We start from the raw sequence: 13,572 nt of genomic DNA, 5'->3' as shown, positions 1-13,572 counted from the left end.
TTGTTCTTTATTGTGATGGATGGATGGATGGATGGATGGATGGATGGATGGATGGATGGATGGATGGAAATAGTTTGTTAGATTCTAACCTTTTTTTCCCTCCATTTTTCTTTCATTTTAGTGTTGTACTTACATTCTCTTTAGTCCCCAATTTATGTCTTACATATTAATGAATACATGTCATTATGGTCTTCAGGAGACAAAGCTGAAGGGAAAACATTGCTTCTCTACAAGAGTAGAGAGCAGATCTTGGGAGCAGACCGTTATCTGATGTCCTTGTTCTGCAGGAGGGTGTAATTTATTAGTAGGAGCTTCCTATCCTGCTTGCTGTTCCATGAAGTCTTTGAGGCTGCATGCACCAACGCCTGGGAGTAACAGTGCAAGAGCTCCCTCTACTGCTTAAGCCCAGTAGCAACTGCAAAAACAAGTTTGCATGAAAAGTGGAGGCACCATTCCTGAAACGGGCAAAACATGCAATAAAAAGGCTAGAACTCTCACAAAAGTAGTTTATTGTGCCTCTTACTGTTTATATGGCTTTTCTTTGTATGACAAGAGTTGAAATAAACAGAGGATTGGCAACATGTTGGCCATGTTGACAAAACAAAACACAGAAAACAACATAATCTCAATGTTCTGCCAGCATTACCATTACTGACATCTTGACAGCCCAGCAGAGAAAGGAAGGATGAGGTTGCCACACAAGACTGTGGCAGCACCATGCTGAGGACATTCACCCATTGACCAAAGACATGTAACAGCATCCATGTACATACAACCAAAGACACACATACAAACACACACAAAGAGACCTGCCTATGTTCAGATGGCAAGTCTCATTGCTACTAGAAGAATGTCCATATTGCTTTAAACAGAGATAATAATAAAAAAAGAACCTCTGCACTGTACATCAGCCATTGTCTCCCAGCTAATCGCCCATTCTGACGTTTTGGCAATTAAGAATTGATACATGAGAACACACATTCCTCTCCCTCAATAAGAGTTGGGAGTATACATTAGAAGACAAGATGAGATAATGGCTTTGAGATCAGAAGGCAGTTTGCTGCACAGATGCTCGGTGAGGGTGGTGATGAGAGTCAGACTAGCATCTATGCTATGGGGGCTTTTAATCCACAGTTAGAAATACACACATAAATATTGCCTGTTTCTAGCATGCCATAAGAGCATCTAGTGTTTGGTCCTTTCTGAAAAGCCCTGAGTCTGATTAAAAATATGTTTTAGTAAAACTGAAGAAAATCCTGCATTTGTCTTTGTTCATTATGTTGATGCCACTATGTTGTCGATGATTGAGTCTAAGGTAATGTGTGGATTAACTATGCTGATTGGAGTTTTAAAGGTGGATTTCTAATCTGCGATTTCCAAAAGGTCCAGACCTGCCTCTTCTAACTTTAGGCGATTCAGATTTCTGTTTATGAACTCCACTGCAGGCCAAATGCTTGAAAGCAAGGTTAACTTTCCACAGACTCAATGTAGTTTTACTAATACATTGTTCTACAGAATAGATAGTGTTAAGTTATTGATCAACATACATTTTTTTTAATAATCAGCTTTTTGAGGTCTTCTTTCCCCGTAAACTGTATTTAGTTTTTTATACCTTTGCACAGATGGTGTGACTCCTCCTTATCTAAACCCATAAACTCTTTCTTTCTTTCTTTAGGCTCTGCCAACATTAATGAAAACGTCAACTCCAAAAACAGTTGACCAATCTTTGTCTTACTGTGCAGTAAAGAAATGGCAAAATCCATAAAAATTATAAATTGAGGCATTCTACAAGGAAACATTAAGTCCCTTTCCAAACCTCAGGCCTGTAGTTTAGAGTTCAAAAGCAGAATTTGCATCTTATATTAGCGATCTGCACTGTCAGAACAGCTGAACATGAATTTTCGCGTGTGCTCCTAGATAAGGCAGACCCAGATTCTTATAATTTCTAAATGAAGCATGTTGAATGACGATGAATTCTAAAAGAATAACTTACAATAATTTGCTGTTACATATTCAGATTTCCTACAAAACTCCTCTAAGGTGGGCACTAACTTTGACACCTTGTTGCAGGAGGTTACTCCTTGTACCAAAAGCATTTGATTACAAAACAAACAATGCTGTAAAAGTACTAACTGTTGGGTACACAGTGAAGTCTAGCGCTCTGTCCAAGCAAAGTGGATGAATGGTGAAAAATTTCCTTCTGACAGATTTTGTGCTTCCTTAGGCATCATTTTCAAACACCACACTGCTGCTAAAACCAGCAAGTGTTCATCTTACAGTAACAACTTCCACACCGAAGAGGAGTGCTTTTGTCAGGGCAGCTTGGAAGCACTTCTGTATGGTACGTTCACAGATCAGATAGTTTTTAGTTTCCTGCAAGACAGTCACCAGTCAGAGAAAATATATCCTTAAATCGGATGTCTTCATTTTGCATCCCATGTCTGACACGCTAAGGTCAGAATATCATGTTAAGAGATAAAGGATTTAACCTAAATGGGTGAGATGTGCCAAAGTTGCAGACTAAAATGCTACTTTTGCAGTCAAGCTTAAACCATGGTGGCACATCTCTTACTAAGTGAAGTCCAATGAAAGTGTGTAAGTTGTTTACATAACTGAGCGTGTGTTCCTAGTGCACGTCAAAAGTGAGCACTTTAGTGTGAGTAACACCTGATTGTAGCTGGAGTCCCTGCCTGTAGTCAAACCTATTCTCAAAGGTTGACTTTCCCTAACTTTGGCACAAAGATACTTCCTGCACATATTGCTTTAATGGCAGCAAAAAAGAAAAAAATGCCAATTCCCTGATAACAGAAACCGATTGGGTCACTGCAAACATAATATTAGTTCTGTATGATTATCATTGAGATCTGCAGCAAGCCATGTTGCTCCAAAAACAAACAAAAAACTAAGATAAGGCTTCTACAGATAATAAGGAAGACTCAGCCAGCTGTATTGATGCTTCTTTCCCTCCAAATGTCTTCCAAAGTAATCTAAATGAAAAAATTGCCAAAGGAATTTATAGGTATATAGCCATAATAAACACATGAAAGACAAAATATGACATTATATAGATATGTATGAACTTATTTAGTAATTTAAACAAAAAAACAAAAAAACAATCAGAAACCAATGTTCAAAAGCAATAACCACAAACAAATAAAAAAGGTTAGCATACTCAATTTGGTATTGCCCTGTACTTTTGTTATAATGTGCTTGTTGTAATCCATCAGAATTCAACTGCTCAGTTCTGGTATCTGGTTTGGCTGTCCCCCTATTTTAGATATCAAGAACAATAGTAGGAAAGAAAGGAAATATTTAGCTTTTTAAAGAGGTTACGTTCCTTTTGTCATGTTAACTTCCCTCGAGGCCAAGCCAAGAGTTCATATGGTCTACTGCTGCCTCTTCTTGACTTTATGCTTCTGCAGTTTCCGTGTCATGGACCATGTGGCCTGAGTTAGAAGTGTCTGTACACTTAAGGCTCTGCTGTGCTCCAAATAGGAGGACACAGTAATGTGCAGCAAGGAGAGCAGAGGGAGTAAGGAAAGGCCAGCATTTTCTTTTCTTTCTTTTTTTTTTACATTTTGGAAGAACAGTGAGTGAGGTTTTGTTGTACGTCTATATGATATTGTGTGTGTGGATGTTTGCATGTGTTTATAACAAGAGCCTATACGAGCATGAAATGTTCTCTTCACTGCGCCCTCCCTACAAGGCCTTTCCTCGACCCATCTAAGGTATCCAAAACACCCCAGGGTTCCCCGTCACTGTCCGAGCCCCTGTCTCGCTCTTCATCTCCAAGGTCATCATCCTCATCTTCGTCCTCCTCTTCTGGCGATGGCTCACTGCAGTTTTCTGTGCCCCAGCTGTCGTCCTCATCTTCAACCTCCTGCTTTACAACCAGAGCCGGTGGTGGCGGGGGCGGCGGCGGTGGGGGCTGTGGACTCTCGTTGCTTTCCGTTTGGTCCTCAAATGCGTCTGGGTTCTCGAGCATCTCCCTGATCAAAGGAGGCATTGGGCCTGGGATCTCCATTTTTAAGGTGATGGCTCTTTCGGCACCTGTATACAGAGATCACATGATTTAGTGTAACATGTAGGTATGCAAAATATATAGGAGTGAAGGAAACTATTGTGTTGATTTTAAGAAATACAAACATTTTAAAAATGGTTCACTTTGAACAGCTCTTCGTTCTATTAATATAAAAAATATTCTATTTCAATTGATTATTTCTAAATCATGTCCACATGTACGACACATCAAAGAACATGGAGGAAGTAATATCAAGTGGAGAAAGAGGTTTTTCAAAACCTCTAAACTATTCCACATTTTTTCACATTAAAGCCACAAATGTGGATGCATGGATATTAGAATTTATGAAAGAGACCCGTCCAAAAAAGGATCATTTTAAAAAAGGGGAGGGATATGATTCATGGTAGTAGGAAACCCTAACAAATAACAGACTGAGAGTATAGCTGTACAGGTGAAGCACTGCAACCAATGCCCTTTAAACACTCACAGTCAAATAAATATGATGCAGAACACCCCTGAAAAATCTCTTTTTAATCCCAGTTTGTAGTCTTTATTGTACAAAACCTTTTTTCTTTCAGGATTGCTCTGCATTTTGCTTCCAGGCAAAAATGTGAGCTTTCCTTGCCCTGTTGAACAAATGTATCCCTACAGCAAATATTTCCATAGAAAAATCTTTAAATTTAAATGATGGAAGGAAAAGTGCATATATTTTCAAAGGTTAGGATATTATTTTGAAATCTGTTATTTTAATGTCCCCACAACATTCTACCTGGCCTTCCTGCTCTCTCTCTTACTCTCCATAATGCTGTTTGTTGATTAATATTATCTAGAATCCTTTACAGAAGAGCTATGCTTACATTAAGAATAAACTGCCTGCAGATGGGCTCTTTTTGATATATTGGGTACCTCTGATGGTTGAGCTTGTAGGGTTTAAAAAAATAACCATCAAAGTAAAAGTGCCTGAATAAATTTGTGTGCCACAGTTTTCAGAAGCACAAGGCTTTTATTTAAAAGGAAAAAAAACATCCATCATTTGCATCTTTAAGCACTACTTTGCATTGGTCTATCAAATACAGTACTAGTTCAATTCTGTGAAATTTAGAGTTAAAGTTCAAGGACTATGAAAAAATGAGCACAGTAGGCTGCTGTTTTTAAAGATTCCGTTTTGCTTGTGGGAATTAGACATGCGGACACAACGTCTGCATGTTTTATGCAGTTTTCCCCTAAATCTAATATTCTGGCTGACTGTAGGAGGGCATGTACAGCACAAGCTGGAAACTTACACCGCCATACATATCTCCCACTCTGCAGAATCTGTTAGTTCAATTTCTAACGTTATGCTCTCTCTGCTTTTTCTCATAGTAGCTCCATCTGGTCTGTTTCTGTTTGGCTGTGAAACCATCCTGGAGAGAAATATCAGCTGTGCTGCTGCCATCAACACCCTTGTTTATAGATGTTGAAGATTGGTTCTGCTGGAGGTTTCTTCCTGTTAAAAGGGAGTTTTTCCTCTCCACTGTTGCTACAAGCATGCTTAGTGTGAGGGATTGCATTTGAATCAATGAGTTGATGCAATCAACTGGTTTTCCTTAGATAGAAAACTTTGAATCAATTTGACTATATGATCTCATTTGCATAAACTATTATTGTTTTTCTTTTCAACCTTCATCTGAACAGACTGTCCGTGATATTGAATCCCTCTGTGTTTTATGACAACCTAACTGAAATAAAGGTGAAAAGTGACTTTGTAATAAAAACTTTCTAGCTTTCAGCACCAACCTGAGGCTCAAATTGGGCTTCTACTTACTTAGCTCCAGATGATACTGTAGCCATGAAGGTATAATGACTGACCTTTAGTGCTGATCCCTCTGAGGTCAGTGATCTTCATCAGCATACGAGGGAACATGTGAGGTTTATTGGGGCGGCGCCGGCGGGCATAGATCTTAAGAGCCTCAAGTAAAGGTTCTTGAAGCTTATCCACTTTTTCTGGCTCCTCAAGATCCATGCGATCTGAAAAAGGATATAACTCACATTTAATATTCTAAATGTACATCTTAAATACTTATAAATACTTATATATTTAATATTAAAAGATATTTTTGCAATGAATTCTTAAACTCTTTATAGTGTTTAAGCAGAAGAAGAATTTTTTTTTTCTTTGCAGCTCATTGATTTGTCATGCATATGTATGCTGCAGTACCTCCACAGATAAGGCAGATGGCACTAAGGAGACCAGTTTCAGTGTCATCCATCTCCAGGGGTAGAAGTTGGCCAGCAAAGGCAAAAACCAGATCTGTGAGTGGTCCGAAGCCAGCATTGTGCATCTGAGTTCTGTTCAAAGTCAGACCATCTGAGAAGGTCATAGTGTCCTGTTCAGGGGTGTAGCGTGTGCAGATTCGCAGCATCTACAAGTTATAATCAAAGAGAGGAAAAACGTTAATGAATGTGTAAAATATGATGTAATCATATGACAGACATGATTGCCAAAACTAAAATCATAAACAAAAAAAGATCTATGATGCCCAAAATATTTGTATTAGATTTGGGAGTTCTTTCTGGGACAATGGGCTTGCAGTACCACCTTCATCCACCAGATACCAGCATAATCTCAGCAAGGATTATTTCACTCCCTTTATTTCCTAAACATAGTGTTGAGAACATCATAATGCAAAAAGTAACTCCTTACCAGAATGTCCAGGCAGGCTGACTTTAGCAGAGTGATTTGGTCAGCGATAGTGAGTGTGGTGAAGCCCGGCAGGCGCTTTGCAAATTCCACAATCTTGATGATGCATTTGGTGGAGAGCTCGCTGAACTTGTCCCAGAGACCCAGATCCAACTGAACACGGTGGTCCGAGCTGGAGTTCTGAATACAAAAAAGCAAAGCCACTTCATTATGTATTACTATCAGAAAATATTCAACCCTATTTGCATAAAGGACCAAAGGTGCCAGAGCCTCACAACACATTTCCATGTGTCATCAATCAAACAAGAAGCAAGAAAAAAAAAAACATTTACATGTTGCATTAATCATTCAGACATAATGCAAATGACCTAATGGGGACTGAATTAGTTAAGCAATGTAATTTTGGACATGGGTTTGACTTACGGTGGTGTATTTTCCCAGCTGACAAAGTGAAGGAAATGTTTCTTGGTGAGCTTTGCTGACTTTATTAACCAACTCTTCCAGCTCTCCACTTAGCTCATAGCTTTCTGGTAGCACCACCTCCTCCTTCACATCCTTCTTTTTTTTGTTTCTGTCATTACGCACCGCTACATGGGGAGAAAAAAAAAAAGAGGTTAAGAAGTTCCACCTATCAGACAATTTGGTAGTAATCATAAAAAATGAATCTATTCCATTTACAATATCTAATATCTGAAACAGAGTAACGACTATCTCTTTAATGACTTGCACCTCATGTTTCCACATTCACTAGTGGAAAGCATAACTCAGCAGCACCAGAAGCTGATCTTAAAGCCACTGACACTAACACAGACACCGTCTATCTTCCTCCTATCACCCAGTCACTTCCATGTCGATCAATCTGTCCACCGAATGCACACAAGCCAGTCCGCTCTGCCTTCTCTCCCTCCTCCGCCTCCCATACTTTCCTTCCTCTCAGGATATCCAGTAATAGCAGAAGCACAATGTGATCCCGGTCTTAACACACATCCCACACAAACATTACACCCACGTACATGTCCCCCTGGGCTCTGCAAAAGGGCAAGAAACTGGCACTTACTGCCACTGACAGTGTGAAACAAAAAGGGAACAAAAGTGGGGTTTTTGATACTGAAAAAAGTAATGTATCCTGCTAAGGTTTTCTTTGTGAGAGCTCTAAATCATATTTTCTCCTGCGTTTTTCTACATGAATGAAGACAGTGTTTTTGTCAGCCAGAGGGGTGAGGTTTTCGTGGCGAAACAGGAAATCAGATTCATTTTGTGAAGCGATTAGTCATATGATTGATGCAATGCCAGACTCACCCCAATCACCACCCCTGAAGGACTCATCATCTGCTTCTGTGTTTCTATGCTGCATACTTTCCCAGAGTCTTTTTCTGAACATGAGCCGATGAGCAGCTTCAGTCAAGCACACATAACTCCATGTTGGCTGTGAGTTTTAAGTGTATTGCATAGAGATGTCTCAAGCTTATATGGGACCTGAAGCAGAATTAGTTCTGAGAGGCCACTTCTAATTAAAGCCACTGGCCACCAGCTACAGAACCACAGGATGATTAACTTAGCATGATTGCATTGCTCATTAAATAAAATTTGTTTCACGGCTGATTAATAAGCCGACACTGGATACTATTGAAATCGCTGAAAGGAGAAAAACAGCATGTTGAGATGATGCTTAGAAGTAAATAAAAGGGAAAATTGGGTCATTTCTCTGGCCAAGTAATTTGATCTTTGCATGACATCAAATGTTTCCATACAACCAGCAACATTTGAGATAAAGCGACATTTAATTACCCTTCAGCACCATGATTAACACACCATGTGATTTTTTTCCGTTTTTTCCCTTAACTAAAGAAGTGTTTATCTTAAATAAAAAATATGGAACATGCTTAAACCATACTTGTAAGGTTTAAGGTTTTTAAAAAAAGATTTCATTAAGAAGTTACAAATGGTTTATTTATTTAGCAGAAATGCAAATTAGATGATCTGAGAAGCTGAAGTTAACAGTGGTTGTTCAGAGGGATAAACCACAAAAACATAGCTGCAATTATAGGAAATTTAAATTGTTTTCATTTTTACATTGGGTGATAGAGGTAGTTGTCTAACTCCCAGTGTTCTGTTAGATATATACTTAGAATGACAATAGTTTGAAGGTTTCTAAATTCTGTTAGTATAAAGTAGATCAGACTTGTTTTAAATCAACTGGATCATTCCTTAGTGAACCCTTGAAAGCCCTCTGCTTAGTTCCCTAATGGCTCAACTCAGAGCTGGTTTTAGAGGTTAGGAGAACCTACCTTCCTTGGACATGCCGACCTCAAAGCACTTCTGCAGCCTGCAGTACTGGCAGCGGTTACGAGTGACCTTGTTAATCTGGCAGTTCTTGTCTCTGTGACAGGTGTACACCATGTTCTTTTGGATACTGCGACGGAAGAAACCCTGAAGCATCAGGAAGCAAGACACAAAAGAGTGAGATGGCAAGGGAAAAAAAGAATATGCAGACTACAGTTATCAAAGAGAGGATGTGACATTTAACTTGCTGCTTTTCCTCTCATTAGCATAACATTAAAATAGTTTGAGAGACGTATGAGATGAGCAGAAGTGAAGCTAAGTAGGTCCTACAGGTCCTCCTCACCTTGCAGCCCTCGCAGGAACTGACCCCGTAGTGGTACCCCGAGGACTTGTCCTGGCACACAAAGCAGGGTTTGTAGACACGAGGTGGGGGAGGAGGGGACGGGGAACTGGGTACCATCTCTTCTGAGCTGGTGCTCTGTGTCTCCACCGCTGTGGGAGGAAAGAGACAAAGAAGATGTAATCTGTCATTAATTGTTGTCCTGGAACTACTATCCGGTCTACAAATAACTGCAGATCAACTGTCTGTTCATACAGCTGAAGTGTGTAGTTTAGTGTCTCTAAATAAACTATCTATGACAAGCAGGCAAGAATTTCTTCTTAAGTTCAAGTCATTTGGTGTTTCATCATTAGGCCCAATTAAACAACATTTGTTTCAGTGATACTTCTTAAAAATCTACATTTATCTTGTTTAAACTGCCTCAAGCTGAAGTATAATAAATGCAAGCCATTTATTACAGAGTCAAGTTTGAGATAGATCCGTGAGGTCATTATTCTACCACTACAGCTATAATAAAACGGGTTGTCCTAAACCTTTAATAGCTCATGTTCTATGAACATCCCTGGCTGTTAAATCAAATGTACCTTTTATGGGAGAATATACACAGCAAATCACATAGCCTCAGTTTGCTTAGTGTTATTGTACCAGTTTAAGATTGTTCATAAAGTTCCAGGGCCAAACCACAAGTGCAAGTCATGTTTTAAATCTTTAGAACAAAATAATCAAACTCTAGTCCTCAAGATTGGTGTATTTTAGCTTATAGAGGTGCATCTGCTTCGGTACATCTGAATTAATTCATTAGCAGCACTCTGTAGTACCTGATGACATGAAGAGCTGCAGGACACCGGGCCTCAAAGACTAAAGTTTGAGGCATTTACTCTAGGGCTGAAGTATAAAAATCCAGCTAGAATACTCAGTATATTTCAAAGATATATTTCTTCCATCAGGTTTTACTCCACTATTATTTTTTAGGCTACACCATCCCACAGAAAAAAACATCAAGAGAGATTTTAGTCATGGACAGAGATGTGACAAAAATCTCTCAGGCATTGACCTCTTCAGACTGCATTCAAAGTTTAATGCAAACAGAGTCAAAACAAAGCAAGATGGATGTGAAACTACACATAAAAGAAATGCTCTACTGTTGTTTTGGTGCTTAAGTAATTATATCCAAAGTGGGCTGAGGCAAAAGGGACTTCTGGTATTGTTCTGATTGTTTTAGTTTAAGTCCAGATATCTTGTCTACATGTTCAGATCCATCTTTTTTTTTTTAAGTAAAAGTAGTGGCCTAAAATTCACTTTACAAATCAGCAGGAGATGTAAATGAATAATTCTAAAAGTATTCTGAAAGTAAGGCACCCTAAAAGAGATACGATACAGATAAGTATCTGGCACAAAAATTACCCCCTTCTCCAAATACTTCAAGTCTCAGAGGCAACTAGGCTGTATCACTGATTAATCTGAACACAGTTGAATGAAGAGATAATGACTTCCTGACAGTCCCAGAGTAAACTATCTTTTACAGCAGTAAGCAGACGCACTATTGATTGACATGTAGTCTGTTAGGTTTTAGAATTTGCTACTGAAGCCAAAAGTCAAAGCTTGCTTCTCTTCATTCCTTATGCTAACAACAATTCCTTTGGATGCATAAGAGATACAAACATTTCCACGACAAGACCAAAGGCTTTCACACGTTCTGTGAATGGCCTCACGAACATCTGACGTCAGTTTCTGCTCGGGTCACACACCTTCTATGGTACATTACACGTCTTTACATTTCAAAGCATTACAGGGTGTTTTGTGAATGCATGTGTGATGTAAAGGTTCCATAGTTCCCCCGAGAAACACAAGCTGCTGCACTTATACTGGATCCGATCTTTGTCACACATGTTGGCCTGCATCAGCTCAAAGCCACCCACAATTTTCCGACACGCACACACATGGCCAAAAAACACTTTCACCCTTGGTCACCTTCTAGCTTCTACCCCCATCTCTGGATCCCACTAACCCCTGACACATAAACCCTATTTTTCTCTTGTTTCCTGGCCCTAAATTCCTCAGTGCAGCCCTGCAAGGTTTTAACAGAGGCCTAAGCTCGTAAGACGGCCTATAAAGGCGGTCCCATGGCTGGACTGGAGGCCCCAGCCCGGCTGGCGAGCACTTTATTGGGACTCGGTCACCTTGGGCAGCTATTCACACCACCAGCTGTGGCTTCCAGCCCATAAAAAAGCCAATCATAAAATGAAAAACAGAGAGGCTCTAAAATTCTTACTTTTACTGCCCCTGCCTCCCCCCCTAGCTTCAATGAGGAGCACAGAGGGCTTGCCTAAACTTAACCTACAATCCCCTTCCTTCTTTGTTTTCTCCTTAAGACTGAGGCAAAACCACCAGCTTGCCTTTTTACAAGAGAGAGGAGACTTCAAAAGGATAAAAAAAGAGGTATAAAAAGAAGAACTTGGGGGGAAAAAAGCAGCAGTGGGAAAGAGTTGAAGGGGGGATGGGGTTCTGGCAGTGAGGAAAGGTCTCGTTCAAGACCAAGTTGACCATCACTTCCACTTTTTCAGCCGATGCTGTGGCTTGTGCTGTACAACCTCATTAATGAGAATCACAGAAATATGAAGACATTCTTAGTTTATTGCCCAATGCTGAAACATCTGGTTTTCATGTGCATTTTTATTTGACTATAAAGAATCCATTCAAATTCCGGCTTTGAAAGTTCTACCTTGCTGGAGGCAAATATGTTTTCTATTAGCTTTTAGGGCAATCTCAGAGCCAAATGTGCAAATCAATCTGCAACCTGAAGTTTACGCCCACTAAATGTTTCTACAGCAGTTCTCATATGTCCCTGGCCAGAATATAACAAAGCGGTGGGGTCAGCGAGAGAGCAGAAACCCTGTGAATGTGCCATGAACTGCTGTTTATCCAATAATAACAACAGCAAATGAGGTTCCAGACCAAGCGCTGACAACCCCATTAGAAGAAAAAAAAAAAAGGGCAAACCATGTGGGGTGTCAAAAAACGGACATTGAGTATGAGCAGTAAGGATTGGGTGGAGTTGGACAGAGAAAGTTCATCCTGGAAAAAACTCAAGACGGCAGCAATAGAGGAAATATATCAGGCTCTGTCAACACTTCGAACCTGGTTCCTGCTTGAGAACATGACTCCTCAACCCATCTCCAAGAATGAGCCTCATTCAACCCAGTCTTCCCCAGGGCGCCACAGTGAGAGGGCCTATTCAGGCCACCACTCAGAGCCCCTTTCCCCTGCTCTCTTCAGCCCAGCTCATCACTATTTAGAAAACAAAGCCCTGTAAAATGAGAGGCCCTTCTTATCAGCACACAGAGGCCTGGGGTACTATTTGCATGACAATCTGGTGGCCAAGGCTGGAAGGCCGATGACAGACAGATGAGATGAGAGCAGTGGGATAGGTGGGTGGCTGCTGTTGCTGGGGTATGTGAAGAGGATAAGAAGCAACAAGAGGGGATAGGTTGATTATCTGCCACTTTTCGCTTCCTGCTAGAGTAAGTATCAGTTTACTCCCTAATCCGTTGTTGCAATGCTCTCTGTGCACAAGTGGCCAAGCTGCACTGATCAGATCTAATCCTGTGGTCCCCCACTAAACATACGCATAAATATACATGCACACACATAAGGACACACAGAACCATCTGTCCCACTAACATTAAATGCTTCATCCTTAGTGGGATGTGGAGTACATCACTCTCCACAACCTCATTAGATTTAAAATGTGATTGCACATGACAAAAATAGCTGTTTAGCTGAAGGTGACTTCAACTAGGTCAATTGCATAAAATTCTAGGTCAAGTCGACTGTGGCATTCGCCAAGCATTTAAAAAAGATACTAAAGGAGAGGAAAGATTGGGGAGAGGTAATGAACAAAAACTTCTTGCTGCCTGTTTTTTTCAGCTGGAAAAGAGGGAGTGTTTCTAATGTATGTGAGCAAAGGCATGACTGTGCAGCTCTTGTCTGTGTTGCAACACAACTCTTTTTTTTAACAATGCAGCATATGACATTCTGGCAATGTAACAAGTTTTCTTTCACAATAGTCCTCTGGATTGTTTTTTTTTTTCTTTTCCACAAACCTTGTCTTGGCATGTGACAGAGAAAACTAAAGGCTTACTCTGAGAACATGTAGTACTCAGAGCAGCATACAAGGCACCAGAAAGATATTTTCACATGTCTGTATTGGGTCTATATATATGGAACTCAATTTAATGTGTGACAGAG

At 40.1% G+C, this 13,572-nt stretch overlaps 1 protein-coding gene across 3 annotated transcripts in view; it reads right to left on the bottom strand.

The window, feature by feature from the left end:
* Positions 1-2,138: 2,138 nt before the first annotated feature.
* rarg (retinoic acid receptor, gamma) overlaps positions 2,139-13,572 on the bottom strand; it is a 56,656-nt gene continuing 45,222 nt past the window's right edge. For all 3 annotated transcript variants that reach the window (XM_015386030.1, XM_015386021.1, XM_015386038.1), the window contains 7 exons: positions 9,328-9,476; positions 8,990-9,131; positions 7,125-7,288; positions 6,705-6,881; positions 6,219-6,423; positions 5,870-6,028; positions 2,139-4,050 (listed from right to left, as the gene is read on the bottom strand). In XM_015386030.1, coding sequence (XP_015241516.1) covers positions 3,686-4,050; positions 5,870-6,028; positions 6,219-6,423; positions 6,705-6,881; positions 7,125-7,288; positions 8,990-9,131; positions 9,328-9,476 — 1,361 coding nt within the window. In that variant the 3' untranslated portion in view covers positions 2,139-3,685. The remainder of the gene's footprint in view (positions 4,051-5,869; positions 6,029-6,218; positions 6,424-6,704; positions 6,882-7,124; positions 7,289-8,989; positions 9,132-9,327; positions 9,477-13,572) is intronic.

Source organism: Cyprinodon variegatus, unplaced genomic scaffold (genome assembly GCF_000732505.1).
Source record: "Cyprinodon variegatus isolate N-32 unplaced genomic scaffold, C_variegatus-1.0 Scaffold16, whole genome shotgun sequence".
Lineage (NCBI taxonomy): Eukaryota > Metazoa > Chordata > Actinopteri > Cyprinodontiformes > Cyprinodontidae > Cyprinodon > Cyprinodon variegatus.
The sequence above is the reverse complement of the archived record's forward strand: the minus strand, read 5'-3'. Positions and strand labels throughout refer to the sequence as shown.